This window comes from Microcebus murinus, chromosome 9, assembly GCF_040939455.1.
Source record: "Microcebus murinus isolate Inina chromosome 9, M.murinus_Inina_mat1.0, whole genome shotgun sequence".
Lineage (NCBI taxonomy): Eukaryota > Metazoa > Chordata > Mammalia > Primates > Cheirogaleidae > Microcebus > Microcebus murinus.
The window spans coordinates 86,697,849-86,717,822 of record NC_134112.1 but is presented as its reverse complement, the minus strand read 5'-3'; the positions used below and the strand labels follow the sequence as shown (position 1 = coordinate 86,717,822).

Sequence of the window (19,974 nt, the reverse complement as noted above, 5' to 3'; positions counted from 1 at the left end):
TGCCTCTGCCCTCGGGAGGAAGCAGCCCCTGGCTCCAGGAATCCTTACAGCATCTCAGAAGGCAAGGAAGACTAGGGCGGATCAGCCTTCTTTGCAGGCTACAAAACTTGAGTCCAGAGAGTTTAAGTCCCTTACACCAAACGCCCAACGCAGGAGAACTGCCCTCTCCTCAAGTCTGGGCCACTGTTGCTCCCGTTTCCTTTGCTTTGTTCCAGCACCTCGACTGCAGACCTCGCTTCTCTGATGCACAGCAAGGTATGGCCTTGGGTTTTCTCTGTGCTTTGGGATCACTTGGCAGTCCCTCAAGACAGCTGAGGGACAGAGACGCCTGGCAGCTTGTCCTGGAGCCCAGCAGCCCCCACGGATGTAAGGGAGGGGAGGCGCTCACACAGGCCGGGATGTAAGAAGGGCCTGGGGGGTTCTGAACCCCGGTCTGGAGTACTGGCTTTAAAGTACAGCTAACTTCTTTTCATGGAAACCCAAGACTCAGCCATCTAGATTTTTAAGAGCCACAGATTCAACCTTAGAATTCCTCTCAGCAGGGATTCCACTTACAAAAAAAATTTTTTTTGAGACAAGGTCTCACTCTGTCACTCAGACTGGAGTGCAGCAGTGCAATCATACATAGCTCAGTGCAGCCTCAAACTCAAGTTCAACTGATCCTCCAGCCTCAGCCTCCCGAGTAGTAGATAGTACTACAGGTGTGGGCCACCATGCTTGGCCACACAATCTTATTAAAAGGGACACATTTATAGGGGAAAGCAAAGTTAACTGCACACTGCTACTCGAACCCACCCCTTTCCCCCAATGCTGGTTTTACATCTCTTCATGAGAGGTAAGAAAGACCAGTGAAACTGTGGACTTTGCTATGGTGAGATTTTAGTTTTCATTTTCTTTGTTAAAAAAAAGAAAGAAAGAAAAAAGAAGGGTTCTTCATTACCTAAGGAAGTCCCAGAAAGTCTGGCTGTCCTATAAGGACAGGGCCATGGTCTACCAAGTTTCAAAAGCCTCTTCAAGTGGGGTGCTTGACACCAGGCTGGCGGGGGAGCATGGGACAGAGGCAGGTGTGGGTGAGGGCCACCCCCACCCCGTGCTGCTCTCTCATTCCCACGTGCTGAGGACGGGTGGCCTGGGATGACTAGGTGCTTCGTTTCAAGGCACGGAGCTCACCACATTCGCTTCCTAATAGAGTGATGGCCTTTGTCCCAACAGAACCTGAATGGTGTGCCTACGATCACCAGCCCCATTAAGACAGCAAACCAACACCAGGGCAAGAAGCAACACCTGTCCCAGGTAATGGAACTGCACCTTCTGGCCCTGTTTCCTTCCTAAAATGCCTTGAGCTTTCCAAGGGCACTGGTCTTGAAGTTGCGAGGGCGGCGGGCTGGTGAGCTGTCACCAGGCCCTCTTTCCCCACATACATGTCTGGCCCGTGTGCACCATGGAGATGAGACCTCCAGCTCCCCTGACTTTGGCAAAACAGCCCAGCTTCCACGCCCCAGCTTCTTCAAGCATAAAAGCTAAGGGTTGGTCTAGATCAGAGGTGCTCAAGCTATTCCTCAAAGGTGCTTCGGAAACACTGAACCTTTTTTTTTTTCTTTCTTTTTTTAGTATCCTTAGATTGTAAGGCAACTGCTTTTCTGCATGAATTAGGATCTTTCTGCTACTTACCACTGAAACAAAATGCAGAAATCAAATGAATGTTAAGGCAGCTGTCACTTATAACCCTCGATTTCAACTTTTTGTGTTCATCATAACATTCTCACTTATTCAACATCCATCATCATCATAAATAACCGTCAGCATTTATGAAATGCTTATTGTTTACCAAGCACTGTGCTCAGCATTTTCTCTCTGGTCTTGGCTCAGTGAAGTAGTGACTTTGAACTCCAGTTTTGCAAATAAGGCAGAAAGATGAAATTATGTACCCAGGGCTATGAAGAAGAGCACCTTGATTCAAATCCAAGTCTCCCTGACCACATGCAATTAGCCCCCAGATAAACTTCCAGTTACAAAATAGATGTATGCCAAGTCTTTCTTCAGCTCTCCTAGGAAGACGGGGCAATGGTGAAGGGCTTTGAGAAGTGTAGCAAGGTGGCCTCTTCCCCACTGGTTTTGTTATGACCTGACTGCTGACATTTGTGCCAGCTCCTCTCCTAGTCTCTTGAGAATCAGCAAGAGTGGCCAGGCATGGGGGGAGGGGCAGAACAGGGGCACTTGCTTCTTGGATTCACACTGGAGTCCAGAGCTCAGCAACCTCTCTGGCCCCGAGAGGCTGTCATCAGGACCAGCAGGGCCTGAGAGGCCCACAGCTAGGCTGGGGCTTACAGGCAAGGGGGAAGAAAAAAGCAGCAAGGAAAAGCCAACAGGCAGGAAGAAGAGAGTGAGGAAGGAAGGGAAGAAAGAATCATACATTTCAACCATCTTCCCAATGAAAGCTAGATTTTTAATGTAATCCAAGGCTTATTTTTTAGCTCTCTCCCCATCAGGACTTGATGGGCTTGAATAGTCAGATTTGTGAAATATTCAGAAGTAACTTGATGGGTCTTGGTAGGATTAAAAAGGGCCTGAGAGAGGGGGAAATGCCGATTCCTGTCATTCTAACGCAACATAGAATGGCTATCTTCTGTTTCTTATTCAAACACAGAGTGGAGGGCAACCAGTTTTCCTGGAGTTTAAGCAAAACATAAACCATACTGTCAATGTTAATAATATTAATTGCCTGGGTGTGGTGGCTCACACCTGTAATCCTAGCATTCTGGGAGGCCGAGGCAGAAGAATTGCTTGAGGTCAGGAGTTCAAGACTAGCCTGAACAAGAGCGAGACCCTCATCTCTACAAAAAATAGAAAAATTAGCCAGGCATGGTGGCACATACCTATAATCCTGGCTACTCGGGGGACTGAGGCATGAAGATCACTTGAGCCCAGGAGTTTGAGGTTGCACAGTGAGCTTTGAGAATGCCACTGTACTCTAGCCCATGCAACAAAGTGAGATATCAAAAAATATTAATAATAATAAACATTAATAACAAATATTATAGTTTATCATTCATTAAATGCCAAGTAGTGTTCTAAGCACTTTGCATATATTACTTCATTTGCCTTTCACAATAAGAGCAAAGAAAATATGATTTTTCCCCATCTTGTAGAAGAAACTACAGCTTGGAGGCATGCCCACATTGGAAAATGGTAGAAATTGGGATTTGTCTTTCCGACACCCAAGCTCGAAACCTTTCTGCTGCACCATGGTGCCTCCTGCCTCCCAAGCTTTGTGTGCCGCACAGCCCGAGCTGGGTTGGAGAGATCCTCTGATTTTCCTTTGGCAGGAAAAGCCACTAGTCGTGACCCCCAGCCCCAGGAACCAGGAGCTGAACAAAAAGTACAGGTCTCACCATGACCAAATGATCTGCAAGTGCCTCTCTCTGAGCATATCCTATGCTGCTACCATCGGCGGCCTGACCACCATCATTGGCACCTCCACCAGCCTCATCTTCCTGGAACACTTCAACAAGTAAGCAACTCCCTCGCTCAACACATGTTGACTTCCCACCCACTGTGCCAGGAACTGGGCCAGGTGCTGGGGATATAGCAGAAAACCAAACTGAACAGCTTCTGTACTGAGAGGGAAAAATCAAGTCATCACTGTTAAGTGAGACTGGAGAAGTCCAGAATTCTGCAGGAATGCTGAGCTGGGGTGCTTGCCCATCTGCAGGGAAAAAATGCCTCCCTGAAGAGGAGACCAGGTGGAAACCTGAAGGATGAGTCAGAGTAAATTAGATGAAGGGAGATTTTTCCAGACAAAGAAAACAGTGTAGGCAGGCCCCACGGCAGGAGAAGGGAGCACATAAAAGAAAATGACAGAGGGGAAAGGAGGCCAGAGTGCGGGGCAGGCAGACCTCCAGGGCTTGGCAAGGCCCACTCAGGAACTTGGACTTCACCCAAAAGGCCGTGAGAAGCCTTTAAGGAATTTTAAGCAGGGAGTGAGGCGATCAGATTTATGGTTTTGAACACTCATTCTGGATGAAAAAATGGAGAACAGATTGGGAGGGAGAAAGCAGGCAGCAGGAAGACAATTTAGGACACTCCTGCGGTTGCCCAGGAGAGAGCCGTGGTGGCCTTGGATGACAGTGCGATGCAGAGGAGAAATGGTCAGATTTGAGAGATATTCAGAGGTAATGTGATGAGTCTTAGTAGGATCAGAAAGGACCTGAGAGAGGGAAAGGCCAAGTCTGCGTCTTAGGCTCCTGGCCTCAACAGCTGGGAACAGAGGGCAAAGACGAGGAATGGGGTCTTGGAAAAGTTGACCCAGAGGCTGAGATGTTTAGTGGAGACAGAGGTGTGAATTTCAAGAGAAATATCTAGACTGAAGGCATAGTTTTGGAGTCGGTGGCCTGTAGGGCTGGTGTTACGGGCGTGCAATGACAGGGCCATTGTGCCCAGAAGGGCCTCATGCTTGATTTAATGCTGTCCTGTCTAGAGATTCTTAATAACTTTTGACCAAATGGCCTACGTTCATTTTGCCCCTGGGTAATGGAAGCTGTAGGACTAGAGGCTACTTAGAATATATAAAGTAGAGCAGAGGGCATAAAGATGAAGTGCAAATACTTCAAGTAGACTACAAAAGACAGAAAGAAACAGTATTATTAGCCAGGACAGAGGAAATCCAGGAAAATCTGGTGTCATTCTACTCAAGGGAGAAAAGTGTTGAAGAAAGAGGAAGTGGCTACAATATTGAATTGTCAAGGAATCATGATGTAAAATAAGGACAAAAATATGTCCATTAGATTCGGTGACATGAGGTTACTGGTGATCTAGACAAGAGGAATTTGGCCAACTTGGGGGAAAAGAAGCCAGATTTCGGTGAGTTGAGGACTAAGAGGAGGTAGGAAATGGAGAGTGGACTGCGGAGAGAAGGAAAGATGTGCGAGGACAGTAAAGTAGGGTGAGGAAAGGTTTTAGATGGAAGACATTTCAGTGCTGGTAGGGATGATCCAGATGAGATGAAAATTAAAGATCTGGGAGAGAGGGGATAATTGATAGAGTGATGTCACTGAGAAACAAAAAAGGATGAGATCTGGAGCAGAGAGTAGAGAAATTGATAAGAGAAAAGAGGAGAAACACGTCTTTCATTTTAGCAGGAAGGAAAAGAAAGGAAAGAAGGCAGGAAGGAGAAGAAAGGGCAAAGAAGGTAGGAAGAAAGGGTGGAAGGAGGGAGGAGGAAGAGAGGGGGGAAGCAATGACCACTGAAAGTTTAAGACCCGATTCCCCAGGATCTAAGCTCATGGAGTCCTCATGCCATTTTATTCTGTCCAGGCTCTGAGTTTCCGGTCTTTAATTTCTGGTTCACTTTGTGGTTGGGCCAATTCAAATCCTTTTATTCTACTTCTTGGGTGGCAACATAGCACATTTAGCCAAAATTGTTGCTTACCTGAACAATGGGCATCCTATGAAAGAAAGGGGTGCCCCTGCCTCTATTCTGGTCTGAAAGCACCTCCAGGTTGTTTTACCTGGCATTAGTGAACAGACCACCCCAAAGTTCATATTGGATGTTTCAAAAACCTACAAATTCATTGTTAAACGAGTCTATATATATATTCTCACTTTTGAAAAATGCTATAAATGGCATTAAGCCCTCACATTTATCCACAAAAAATGTATTTAATCTATTCTAAAATCCCATTCCTTTTCTGGGTCCAGGAGCAGGACCTGGGCTTCTATGACCAGAGAAGAGATGATGCAACATATTATGTCAGCCCAGGGTTGCCACAGTGAGTCACTGAGTGGTTCATGTCCTGTGGCATCCTCATGGCTCCTAAAGCCCTTCTTCCCAATGCATCAGTGGCTCACTCCAGCCTTTAGACAGGGTATAAGCTGTCTCAGCTCCAAGAAGCACACGTGAAAGTAAATCCACGACCAGGCCACAGTGCAGTAGAGCGAATGTCCCCAGGACAGTAGAGAAGACTAAACACTCTTGCTTTCATTGCATTCTCTCTTTTAGGAATCCTGCAGGGCCTGGTGTGAGAAGAGGGGCATGATCATCTCCCTTCTTGGAGGAGTTCTATGCCAAGCCCCCAAAAGAGAGACCCAGTGAAAAAGAAACACGGCCATTTAGGCCTGAGCTTTATCTGGGCAAAAATCATGGCTCATGTGTGGTCCATCCCAGCTCCCCAGGAAACACCTTGAGTTGGGGGCCATAGGTCTACCTGATGACAAATGAGCAGTCCTCTGGGAAAATTCCCTCTACCCCAAGACAGCAATGGATGCTGATAAAGTTTTGGAAGTTCCAAGTCCTGATTTTCTTATGGGCACCGTTACTACCTGGAACTCCCACGAGGCCCCAGAGCCCAGAGTTCTCCAGAATTGGCTACCCTGGGTTCCCCAGTCAAAATTCACATTCCCTCAGTGAGTTTATACACCAGACTGCCCTCTCCAGTCTGTGCTGTCTTGAAAACCAGATGAATCAACTTAGCAGGATCTTTATGTAAATTAAGGGCGAATAGGTCCTGAGTAATTCTTTTGAGCGAAAAGTATATACACTTTAGTGATACTCATTTTGGTTGCTTAGATGCCTGTTTCAGTTTACTTCATGATCCTTGTCTGGGCTCTGTACAGTTGCAACTGTCAAATAAGTGAATTCTCAGTAATGTTTTACCATATTCTTGTCGTTATCTCTCCCCTTAGCCCTGCTGTTTGTCTTCTTAAGGAGCATTTAGCTTACCAGCCCAAAATGCCATATGGAATCCTCCCTTTTCTAATCACTGACCTGGTTCTGTACTCCACAGCCAGTACCCAGCCGCAGAGGTGGTGAACTTCGGCACCTGGTTCCTGTTCAGCTTCCCCATATCCCTCATCATGCTGGTGGTCAGCTGGTTCTGGATGCACTGGCTGTTCCTGGGCTGCAAGTGAGTCCCAGCACCGTTCCAGCAAAGCACTGGGGCTCTCCTGTTGATCCCAAGGCCATGGCTCTGCTTGAGGGGGACCGCCAAGTACCCACAGAGGATGCCCCGAGGAGAATGCAGTGGACTGGATCGGGAGCCAGGCGTCGTCTGTTCTAGACATTCTAAACGTTCAGACACTCAGTACTTCACTCTCAGCTCTACAGTGAAACATTCTTAGTTCCAACGAAATATTAGAAGGCCTGTCTGATTTATGAAAAGTCTGAATTGGAGAGCGTTTAATGTAGTTTTATTGCTTTCAAAGCAATGATATCATAGCAAATAGAGTAATTCCAACTACTTTAGGCAATATGACTCCAAGTAGAATTTGCCTTAGGTTTAATTTTATAGACATGACTTTGTAGCCTATATGAAATAGGTTCATGTCCCTTAAAATAATAAGTTAGACATTTCCCTTGCAATGTTATTTCTGATATTAATCTGCTTAGCAAACCTTTTCTTCATAACTATCGGTCTACTCCAGATTTTATCAGTTTCAAACACATAAAGGGGAGATATATATATATATATAATGTTTTGCTATTAGTCCCATTGGTAAAGACTATTCTCTGACTTTTCTTTTTACTCAGAGACTGTTGTCAAACCAGTGATGGCTATATACTTCTTAACTGGTATTGCTAATATCAAACTAACACCAACTGTTACCCCAGATAAGGTTTGTCTCTAGACAAATGAACACACACACCTCCCCCATGTGGAACAGAACACATACATATCTAGACACATACCCCACATTACACCGATTCTTTTACTTATGCAAAAGACATGTAGAAACAACCTCACGTAAGTACACTTGCACAAGTCCATAAGACATAATTTGACATCAATATACCAGAGATATACCCAGATGGATATACCCAAAGCCTAGGGGTCAAAGTTGATGAGAGGCTGGAGAACGTGGCAGATGGAAGTTGTAGGAATAGGTGAGAGACAGAGGGATGGAGCATGTGAGTGAAAAGGAGAAAAGTGAGCACAGCAGGAGAGTGGTTTAGTATTTGCTTAAAACTTGGTCTCCTCTGGGCCTCAGAAACATGTTTTCTTTAATCATTTGCTCATTCTCCCTTCTCAGTTTTAAAGACACCTGCTCTCTGAGCAAGAAGAAGAAGACCAAAAGGGAAGAGTTATCAGAGAAGAGGATCCAGGAGGAATATGAAAAGCTGGGAGATATTAGGTAAAAACCAGCCCTCCCTTTCTCTCCTTCTCCAGGCGAGCAGACACAGCAGGTAAAGTGAGCACAGAAGCAGCCTTGTTCTTGACAGTCCCTGACGCTGGGAAAATTTTCCACGGCTATGAATCCAGGCATTTAGAAGATGCTATTTAATGCCAGAGTCGAGCTGGCCCAGATTGCAGATAGCCACCCTTCCCCTTTGCTATATTGGGAGTCCGCAGTGTGGGGGTGGAGTGCTGTCAGTGGGGCGGATGGAGAAAGAACAGGGAAAGACATCACAGCTACCCTCTCAGAATGTGCCGAATTTGCTCTTCAGCCAGGACTCTGCCCATTGCTCAAATGGCCCTCTGCAGTGGTCCAAGGGTCACTCGAGGGAGCTGGGAGACTGTGTGCTGTATTTAGAGCATACAGCAGCATCAAACGGACCTGAAGACAGAAGGTCAGGCATTCACTAACCAACCATTAGCCACTTCTATCAGCTTTTCCACAGTGACCTGGCATCCTTTCTAGTTTTAGTTCTCAATTTATGGCAGTTTCTCCGTCTACACCATGTACAGCTTTGGGTAAAACAATTCAGGTAGACACTGTATTTTTTTAAAGTTTTAAGTTATAACAGGAATACATGTTCATTGTAGAACATTTAGAAAATACAGAAAAATATAAGGAAAAATTAAAATTGACTTACAATCTTAGCATCCCAGTGTTAACTATTAACATGATGTACTTCTTTCCATGTTTTTTGTGTGTGTGTGTGTGTGTGCAAAACTATATATATTTTTGGCAAAATTAAAGTCCATACTGAACATAGTTGTGTATCTTGCTTTTCGCTTAACATTATACTGTCATTATGTTCCCATGTCATTAACTCTGCTGTAGAAACATGATTATCAGAAGATGCATCCCAATTTAACATGTATTAGTACCAAAATGTATTCAGTGTCAGGGGATATCATTGCATATGGAGGTTGTTTCCATTCTTTAATAGGTAATGTTTCAGTGTGCATTTCTGGTTATTTTCTTAGATGATAGAAATGACCAAATTTAAGGCTCCTGGTATATATGGTCAAATGGCCTCAAAAAGGCTGTAGCAATTCCTACTCCCACCAGCACAGTGTTTGAGGGTGCCCAGTTCACTGCATTCTCCTTGTAGGCTGTATGTGGAATTATTTTACAAATGTATACTATAAATTTGGTCTCTTTCCCTTCTCATGTAAATTTCTCCAGTAAACATGGTTAATGTCATATTTTCTGGTAGCACTCGGTCCTCTTCTCATTTCAGAGTCAGCCATTCATAGCAATTAGGCAGTAACTGTGTTTTATGTCTCTAGTGTTAGAACTCTGAACACAGAAGCTTCCAGAGCAAAGTGAAGAAGCTAAAATAAATTTGTTTTATTTTATAGCTACCCTGAAATGGTGACTGGATTTTTCTTCATCCTGATGACAGTGCTGTGGTTTACCCGGGAGCCTGGCTTTGTCCCTGGCTGGGATTCTTTCTTTGAAAAGTAAGTGATATCTTTTTCTCCTTAAGAGCAACCCTCCTTTGCATCCCTTGAAGTACAGAATCAAAAAAAAGAAAAGAGCAACCTCCTTACCCAAATTCTTCAGGCAATAACTAACCACTGGTGTCCCTTCATAGACTCTCAGGGGCAGACATCAATCCAGGAAACATTTCATTCCATGGGAAATCTACTCTTTTTAGGGAAGCTGCATTGTGCATTCAGGAAGAAAATACAGTCTTTGGAGTCCCAGTCTGGAGTTGGTATTCAGTGCTGCCACTTACCAGCTGTGTGACTTCAGTCTTCTTATATAAGCTTTTGGTATCTTAGTTATCTCATAGCCTGTTATGAAGGTTAAGGGGGAAAATAAATCTATGAAGCAACTGTAAAGAGACGATGGCCATAGAGGGGCTGAGGCATATGGAAGGAAGGAAGATACCACAAGAGGGATACACAGGTTCTTGTACCACCACTGCAGAACAGCCAGGGCCACAGGGCAGAAGCCTACAAGCTCTCCCAATATCAACTTCTCATTTGAGGTGTGGCCCTCACAGGAAAAAGGTCTCATCCTTTTCTATTCTCCTTTATCGAACCAACTCTTGATCACTTCTTCCAGGACTTGCCCCAGTTAATGAGCCCATAAATTCACACTAATACATCTACCCTAGCCAGGCCCTGCCTCCTGCTTTAACCACTGCCCATGAAATCCACTGTGGATTGTGGACTGTGCCAGTTGCACAGCAGCAACTGGCAAGAAGTAAGGTTGATGCCACCTCCAGACTAAGTCCTAAAAAGAGGCACTGTGTTCAGACAGACTGTCCTGAGACACCGTGTTACTCCTGTGCATTCCCAACCCTCCTCCTCCAGCCACGTTTGTCTCTTTGCTAGGAAAGGCTACCGCACCGATGCCACCGTCTCTGTCTTCCTTGGCTTCCTCCTCTTCCTCATTCCAGCAAAGAAACCCTGCTTTGGAAAAAAGAATGATGGTGAGAGAAGGTTCAAGGGAAGAAGTTGGGGGTGGCTCTAGTTGAAGGAATACCCACATCAGAATGTTCTGAAGGAGACTTATCAAGGTTCTTCAGACTCCCCCCAAATTAGCAGAACAGTCTCCTAAATCATCTGAGTTACTAATTGGGCCCCTATCTCCACAAATCAAACCCATCAGGGTTTAACTAGCTCTACATCTCTCTCTACATGTGATTCAGGAGAGGACCACGAGCACTCTCTGAGGATGGAGCCCATCATCACATGGAAGGACTTTCAGAAGACCATGCCCTGGGAGATTGTCATTCTGGTTGGAGGAGGCTATGCTTTGGCCTCTGGTAGCAAGGTAACCCTTCAATTCTGTTCTTAGGGGTCAAATATTTTTTTGGCATCTTTACCTAGTGAGTCATTATGGCCCTAGGAGGAAAGACTCAAAGGAGCTGAGAGGTGAATATTCACCAAGTCACTGGGAAGAGAAGCAATAGAGCAGGATGGATGTCCTGTCCTGCCCTGAGCTTCTCTGTTGGCACTGCTGGGAACAGTTACTTATAGGTCAGCCATGCCATGAAGTCATGATACACAGGCATTCACACCTCAATTATGTCACCCACACTGCCACTAGCAAAAGGATTTTGTAGCCATCTTCTTCTGGGATCTGGCGGTGGTGATGGGAGATGGGTCTGAAAGGGACCAGAGATGTCCCAAGTGATACACTTGCCCTCAGTCAGTCAGTATACACAGACTGAGCCCCTTTGAAGAATCTACGCTAAAGCCAATGCAAATGTATCTTGACTTCTTGATTGGATTTGGGATGAGATCTTTTAAGTGGGGTTGGGAGGAAATGGTTGAATTCCCTGAAGTGTTAGCCTTGCTAAATAGAAAACAATCCTAAGAAGGAATTAAGTTAAGGTACAGACTGTTTCTTCCTCCACCTTGGCATTAACTCCTTTCTAAACTCGGTTCACTTTTGATTGCCCATTCATTGCAGGCCTATGTACTATCTGCATCATTAATAATAAGGTCACAGAATCCTACACTCAGCAGGAATTGTAGAGGACACCAAGTCCCACCTCCTGCTCAGTGTGAGATTTCCCTCCATGACATTCCTAGCTTGGACACCTCTAGTGACAGGGCACTCTCTGTGCAGAGAATAAAGAATAGTTCTTCTTTACTTTCAGCCCAGGTCTTCTATATGTTATCCACTGTTGACTCTGGCTCTGCTCTCTAGAACCCTTTCCTGGGTAATAATTATTAAAATAAAAAATCAAGTCGTGACCCCTTACCATCTGGTCTCTCTCCTTAGGACTCACTACACTTGGCCTTGTTCAAACATGGTCTGGCTGGTGGTCAGTCTACTGCAAAATAGAACAGTTACATACCCAAGCCTCATCTCTCACCTCTGATTCAAGCATCACCCTGCATTTTTATGGAAGCTTTTGTAAAGTGTCCTTGGCACTCACGTTAACATTTATTGAAACTGAAGTCAACTAAAACCCTTCATTCTTTTAATTGTTAGCCACTATTGGACCTCAATTCCTCCAACCCATCCTCTATATGTGCTTTCAATATTTATTTATTTATTCATTCATTTATTATTTATTTAGAGACAGGGTCTCACTATGTTACCCAGGCTGGTCTTGAATTCCTGGGCTCAAGCAATCCTTCCATCTCAGGCTGCCAGAGTGCTGGAATTCAAGGCATGAGCCAGCACACCCCACCTGTCAATATTTTTAATTCCAAGTTCAGTATATTTATATTTATCCTTATTAAATTTCAGTTGTTAATTTTGGCCCCTGAGTCTAGGCTGATAAGACTTTTTTTAAAAATCAAAATTGTGCATGTATTACAGATAGTATGGTTGCTATTTCTATAAAACCTACTGACTACCTAATTTTAATCGTAAGCCAGTTACCATATATGTGATTCCTATTGAGTGAGAAATAATTTCAATCTTGACATTAGTGAGAAAAATACAATGTAAAATATTTTCATAACCAAGAGTTTAAAAAATTAAGACTTGCTTTTTTGTGCTTTGTCTAACTCTGCAGTCTGACTTATCAGTTTATTTCAAATTATAGCATAAAATAGTTCTGGAAAAATAAATGCCATTAAATTCTTTTACTTTATTTATAAGTACTATTTGGATAACATGTTAAGTAAAACTCTATTTCTTTATAAATGTACTTTTTCCACTCAACTAACTGCTCTTCCCTCCACTGCCTTTGTCCAATGAGCAAGGTTTAGTATGTTAGGAGAGGGGACGATTACAGAGTTCCTGTAGGCCTCGAGGCTCTGTACCAACCATTAATTGATACGGTCTCCACATATTGGGTTTGTAGCTCTCAGTCAGTTGAGAGAAAAAAGGAAAAAAAGTTCTCCAAGGCGAAATGGCTACAACAGAGAGAATTCTGAAGGCCTTTGGTCATCAGTCTATGTGCCTGCCAGGGGGTGACCAGCGTGCTGCAGAGATCAAATGAGCTTTTGATGAATTTGGAAAAGAAGAGACAAAGTATCCTGCTGACAATGTAGTGAAGGCTGTTTTTAGTAGTGAAACATGAGTAGCAGAACTTAGACCTTGCAGGATCATAAAATCTCTCCCCTTGCTTTCTGCCCCACTCTCCATATCTTCATTGCATTTGCATTCTCTAGGGTAGCATAGGAAAAGTCAGAGTATGGCAACCACAGGACAGAGAGGAGGAGGAGGGAAGGGAGGGAGGAAGAATGCATATGGCAACCTGGGGTTTTCTAGTACAGATACTCAATGGTGTCCTTCACTTTTTAGGAGAAGGAGTCAGCCTTCACCATTGGCAAGTGAACATCTTCCAACCCAGTGAATTATTCCAAATGGGAATATTCATTTAAGTAGATGTATATAAATGTTACTAATGAAAAAGGTTCAAGATGGGCAATATGCCTTCTTATCATGTGTCTTCAAAAAGTGCTGGCAGATAGTAGATCCTAATGTCTTTAATAGTAAAACATTAAAGCCATGATGGGGTTTGAGGCTAAACACATCAGGGCTGAATGACTAGGTTGCAGGCAGTTGGGAGGTACATTCTCCATTAAATAGAGGTAGACTTTTAATCCTTCTCTGCTTCATTACTCTTGTAAAACTTCTAGTGTCCAACTTGGCCTACTTACCCCCTAAAAACACAGGAGAGGTTACTATCCAAAAATGTTGGTAATTTTTTTCCCTTTCTTATGTTATGATGAAATAACAGAAATGGATTTCAAAAGCAGAATAAAAGATTATACTTGGCACTGTGTGTGAAGGGCACTGTCAAGTCAATACACAGAGTAAGGCTGTCAGGGGCTGGAGGAAGGGAAACAAGATTGAAGTTGAGGCATAAAGATCTCCAACCTACAAAGCCATCAGGGCAAAATCCTAAGAAGAATCACAGCAATTAGGGTGGGTGGCTCTCTACACCGGGTGATGATCAGTGACCAGGAAACCCAAAGTCTGAATTTACACAGGCAAGCATACAAAAGAATTTTCTGGGCTACAAAAGTGATCTAATCATAAAAATCAGGAACATCTCTGGCTCTAGTCAGACTGAATAAGACAGGTCAGATGGCCCCTGATGGTCCAGCCCTCCCACATCCCTGACCTTCTAAAGTCTAAGAATTCCACTTGGGATGGGCTTTTCCTCCTTTCTTCTTACTGTAACACCTTCTCTTCCTGCAGAGCTCTGGCCTCTCTACATGGATTGGGAACCAGATGTTGTCCCTGAGCAGTCTCCCACCATGGGCTGTCACCCTGCTGGCATGCATCCTTGTGTCCATTGTCACTGAGTTTGTGAGCAACCCAGCCACCATCACCATCTTTCTGCCTATCCTGTGCAGCCTGGTGAGTAATATGACTCCCAGATGTCCAGACAGGCTACCCCAAGGCCTTCAGTGGCAGGCCTGGCTCCAGGGCAGCTCCTATGACTGTACCCTCTCCTCTGGTCACTGCCCACAGTCTTTACTGATTGGTGTTCAACTTATCATTTGAAAAATGAAGTTTTTCAACTGGTGACTGATAAATAAAAAGCACATTAGTAAATCATAGCAAGAGTTCTAGAAACTCCTTTCTGAAAGAGTAGAATTAGTTTAGGGGCAGCCTTGAGCAGAAACAAAAGAATGGACAAGTCCAAGCATGGTGGCTCATACCTATAATCCCAGCACGTTGGGAGGCCAAGGCAGGAGGATCTCTTGAGGCCTAGAGTTTGAGACCAGCCTGGGCAACATAGCAAGACCCCATCTCTCAAAAAAAAAATTAGTTAGGAGTGGTGGTACCCGACCCGTAATCCCAGCTACTCAGGAGGCTGAGGTAGGAGGATCACTTGAGCCAAGGAGTTTGAGGTTGCAGGGAGCGGTGATTGCACCACTGCATACCAGCCTGAGTAATAGAGTGAGATCCTCTCTCTTAAAAAACAAAACAAAACAAAAAAAACTTCCTTAAAATAGCACCAAAAAATCAAACACCCCTCCTAGGAAGTAACTCAAAGCCATATTCCCCTGGTGAGTGAGTAGCATCAGCCCATTTAGGCTGCCAAGGGCACTGCATGCCCTGCAAGACAGGGACCCAACTGCGCCCAGCCTATGGCGTCCAGCTAAGGTCAGCCAATGCCAAACCATCATTTACAGCATGTTTGTGATGTTAAACACAGGAAACACAAGCTAATTTCAACACTGATGTTTCTGTGAATTCTCTCTTCTAGTCTGAAACGCTGCATATTAACCCGCTCTACACCCTGATCCCAGTCACCATGTGCATCTCCTTTGCAGTGATGCTGCCTGTGGGCAATCCCCCCAATGCCATCGTCTTCAGCTACGGGCACTGCCAGATCAAAGATATGGTGAGTTGTGGCTGCCTTCCCCGACCAGGCCCAGCTGCCACGAGGACAGGGATGACCTGCTCCGTAGCCTTCCCCCAGAGCTTACTATACTGTAGCAGTGTCCCTGGACTGTCAACACTCAACAGAGTGTGGCAGAAAGAATGGGGCCTGTGAAAAGGTTTTTGGTTGGTCCATATGGACCAAGAATAGCAATACTGTGCTCCCCCACCCTTACCTGGAAGAAAGTAGGTACTTAGCTAGAGCTGGAACAGACACAGGCAGTGGCCCAGTTCCAGAAGGCATGAGCTTGCACAAAGCTTTGCCTGTTTCTTCATTGGACCAGTGGGGATATTCATTCAAAAGGCGGCTGGTTTATTCATAGAGGATGAAGTATGAGAAACTGTATGAACCTAGAGTGAAAGGGGTTTTATGAAAACAAGATTCTTCTGCTCAACTCTTCCCCAAGCAAGAAACCCCTGAGGCACCAATGGAAAATGAAGCATCTTCCATTCATTTCTGTTTTCATTTGGGCTCACAAAAGATGGCTTTGAGGAGACATTCTGCTGCTGACTTTAGTGTTGGACTTATCCACCCTCCTCCATTCCTCAAGCTAGACACATTGCTATGCTTCTCAATACCCAGGGCTGATGGGGGTTGGGGAGAGGATGGAAAACACTGATATAAATTACTGGGACCTGACTGTCCGAAATAGGGCCCATTCACCCTTGCTGATGGTCTGAAATCTGTTTTTCATGGGAGTCCAAACTTGTTCTCAGCAGTCCTGTAACATATCAAATGGAGGAATGGAAGAGTTTCAGGCTGTTGGCACGTATTAGGTTCTTTGGACTATTCAAACTGCTTATCTAAGTTATCTGTGATACTTCCCAGAAAAGAGGTCATGGCCATCCCTCTCCCCCCCTCCTATCTTACTGCATAACCCTCGGTCTGCTCAGGCTGAGCTGACTGTTCCACAAGTTCCACTTCCTCGGCTATGTACTCCCACCATTCTCCCCAGCCTTCTACACTGGAATCAAATGATCCAAGACGATAATTTTCAAAGGTCCCAGATGACAAGTGAGTCAGTCCTGGGTTCTATTCTCAGTTTGGGCACTATGTCAACACTTCAATTTCCTCATCTGCTAAATGAGGATGGAGTCCCTTTCAGCTCTAAAGGACTTTAATTTCGCTATGTTAGAACCTGCTCCTTCTCATTAGCTCAGAAATCTGGGCTGTTCCCCATGCCAAAAGGCCCAGGGGGCCAGGATGATTGAGAATTCCAGGGCCCTGGCCAGTAGGCAGGAGAGAGAGGACACACCTAGCCCTTTGCTTGGAGCAATTTCCCAACATCCACTTTTCCCTTGCAATTTTCCCAACTTAATGCCAGCTAGTGGACTTGCATGCTGTAGTCTTAGTTACTGCCTGGAAGAATGCCAGCTGTCCTTACTGTATACATTTTTCCATCTGGCCCTGGCTGTGCCATTCTTCACATCCCCTCACATTCTGTCAGTGTCATGGCAGAAATAAAAGGGGGCAGAGCTATTGAGGTGCGATGCCCTCAGAAGAAAGAAGCAAAGGCCCTACCCCAGATAGCAGCCTCTGTCACCTTCCTGAGAAGGGCTGAGCAGAAGCAGCTGACCTGTTTCCCCATGTGAACCCAAGGTACACGACCTTCCATGAGCTGTTCCTTGAAGAAGAAAAAAAAGTAACAGTGGCAAAGGCTTCAAATAACATAGCCCCTCGTACAAGGTCCCTGTGTGTGTTTGCACATAAGAGGCTCTGAGAAATTCCTGCTTAAAAGAGACCTGGTCAATTTTAACACATTTCCCTATCATTGAACTGCAGAAATAACTTCACACAGATCTGGTGTCCCAAGAATCTAACGTACCTTCTAGGCTTCCACTTTACGGTGAGAGTGCTGCGAGCAAAAAGTTAGGATGATTCTAATCACCCTCTCCCAGCCCCAATCTCTGCCTTTCCAGTCCTTTCACGGTCCTGTGTCACCCTACAAGGCAACAGTAGAGCATCCCATGCAGCGTCTGGAACCAATCAGGGCCATGTGGGTGGAGCAAGGCTTAGGCTAGGGGCCTAGACAGGGAGCACTTGGGGATCTGTGCTGCTGCTGCTGCCTGGTCAAGAGTGACTAGGGTCAGAATGACAGAGTGCTGCATTGTGTCCTGCAGGTGAAAGCTGGCCTGGGGGTCAACGTCATTGGACTGGTGATAGTCATGGTGGCCATCAACACCTGGGGAGTTAGCCTCTTCCACCTGGACACTTATCCCGCGTGGGCGAAGGTCAGTAACATCACTGATCAGGCCTAATACGAGTGCACAGACTGGCCTGACTAAGGAGCTGCTGGCACCCAGCAGAATCTGAAACACAGGCAAAGAAAACTACGGAGCACCTGACACCAGACCCATGCCCAAGGGTGTTCCCCCTGCCAGAGGATTCCACCATCTACAAGTGAAGTGCAGAAATCCTCCAACCACCACAAACACATGCTTGGCTGTTAGTGTCTTCTTCCAGCTTTCCCTTCCTTAGCACCACAGCTCAAAAAAAGAAGAAAAAAAAAAAAAAAACCAAAACCCAAATTGTTCGTGCTTCCTTGTATCTAACCTTTCCAAAGAAGAAAGTCTGTTTTAGTTTCCCCTCAGAGGCTAAGCCTCACACATCAGCCTCACTAGGTTTTATGTTATTCTTACTACCTTCTTAGGAGATGAAGGAGATACCCAAGTCATCCTACCTATGCAGGCAGTGAAACCAGTGACATCTCTTTTGGGGGAGAACTTCACCCAGAACTTGAGACCTAATGTCAGCTCCTTTCTCCTAAGTGTTTCTATCCTAAGTTCTCTCCATAAAAAGGCAATTCTTAGTAGGTCTTCTTTGTGGCAATCAGTACTCTTTTATCACTACTTTGATTCCCTTTTAAGCATCTCTCTTTGATGGTTCCCTTTACCTTGGCACCAAATTCCTGTAGAGAGGTAGTGTTCCTCTTCAGAAAGAGGCTGGTTTTGTTCTATTTGCCACAGGAAAGGGAAGTAGAGAAAGACGACACATTGAGATTAGCATCTCTCTCTACCCGTCACTAACCACAGATACCATTGCCTTGGTTAAGTGTTGGGAGGGAAAACTTTCATACCTGTCTTATTAGGGAGGCCAAAACTATAATTAAGACCACAGTACTATTATTGATATTAGATTGGCTTGCTTCTCCATTTAATGAGTAGTTTGTTCCTGAGAAAACAAACTACCAGGTAGTACCCAAAGGTCCAAACACATCAGTCACTTCCTACATGTCAATGAGCCCCCTTGAGGGAAGAGATGTCTCTTGAACTCCCCCAGCAACTTCTACAGCTGTAACTGCTCAATAAATGGTTCCCATGAGAAAAAACAGTTCTGGAAATCAAGGGCTCCTTCTTCCTCCTGAAGACCATGGTATTTTCCCCATTACAGATGTCCTTGCTACGTGACTGACTATAGTTCTCAATCCCTCCAGTTTGCTGGAAACCACATATTTCTGACTTCTACCATCAATTGCTTACTAAATACATCTTAATGGAAAAGGAGTTCTCCATAGTTACTGCACTGTTTTAACTGATAAGTTATTATTGATAACATGTGTGGTTTTCCCACAATTTATCTATAAAATCACTCCCTTAGCTTACCAAGTGTCTGTGAGTTGTAAAGTTTCTTTTGGAGCAAAGTAAAGTACCACACTTGCATGCTCTAACTAGGGAATGTGCTTGACCAGGGTGAACTGGAAATATTAGTGTTTCCACCCTGTCAGTTAGCTTAGACTAAATTATTTGGCCAATATAATAGTGAAGACCTCATGAACCCACATAAAATATTAGGTACACTCCAGCTGTACCTAAGATCGAGCCAACATCTCTAAGGTCATTTTGCTTTAAGATGTTCAAAAGAATCGGGATGTTAGGGCAGCCAAATCATCACATTTCTGACCCATTACAGAACTCAGACAATAAGACAAAGGTGCAGATAATAAGAACCTGGGAGTATAACAAGTAAAAAGACAAAGAAAAGTTGATTTAGAATTAAGTGGACTTACAATTACTGGCCACTGCTCAGCTATTTGAGAACCTGACTCACTCCTAAACGGAAAGCTTTGCCAGCTCCCAAGCAGCAGTTGCTGCCAGGTGCTCCAAGCAGCTCAAGTGTTCAATGAGGCAATTTAGAAAGTGCTTTTATTCAGTCTGGTCTACTGACTGCTCTCAAGAACTGCACTGTTCTTTCTCCAAACCAGAGAGTCAAGCCAAACAAGACTGCCCATCCCAATGAAAGGCAATGGCCCATGTGATTAAGAATTTCTTGTCATCACTCTACTGTTAGGTAGAGTGATATAGCTCTCCTTAGTTATCTTGTGTCTCCTGCAAATATAATTTGATTTTTATCTTCTAATATTTTACTAATGATGAAACTGAGAGCCTAAGTCACTTAGTTGCGTCTTATTCTCAAGTCAATTATCAAATGTGCTTGGTCAAAGTTGCCCTTGAAATTCTCTTAAGTCATCCATAAAGTACATGGGATACAAT

General features: G+C 44.6%; 1 protein-coding gene across 2 annotated transcripts in view; it reads left to right on the top strand.

Annotated features, from left to right (window-relative positions):
• The window catches only part of SLC13A4 (solute carrier family 13 member 4), a 45,886-nt gene extending 26,294 nt beyond the window's left edge, over positions 1-19,592 (top strand). The window contains exons 6-16 of one of the 2 annotated variants that reach the window (XM_012744756.3): positions 216-255; positions 1,213-1,293; positions 3,327-3,511; positions 6,783-6,902; positions 8,026-8,127; positions 9,525-9,626; positions 10,509-10,606; positions 10,826-10,950; positions 14,290-14,451; positions 15,308-15,445; positions 17,605-19,592. In XM_012744756.3, coding sequence (XP_012600210.1) covers positions 216-255; positions 1,213-1,293; positions 3,327-3,511; positions 6,783-6,902; positions 8,026-8,127; positions 9,525-9,626; positions 10,509-10,606; positions 10,826-10,950; positions 14,290-14,451; positions 15,308-15,445; positions 17,605-17,742 — 1,291 coding nt within the window. In that variant the 3' untranslated portion in view covers positions 17,743-19,592. The remainder of the gene's footprint in view (positions 1-215; positions 256-1,212; positions 1,294-3,326; positions 3,512-6,782; positions 6,903-8,025; positions 8,128-9,524; positions 9,627-10,508; positions 10,607-10,825; positions 10,951-14,289; positions 14,452-15,307; positions 15,446-17,604) is intronic. The other variant, XM_012744757.3, reaches the window with a different exon arrangement.
• The last annotated feature ends 382 nt before the right edge of the window (positions 19,593-19,974 follow it).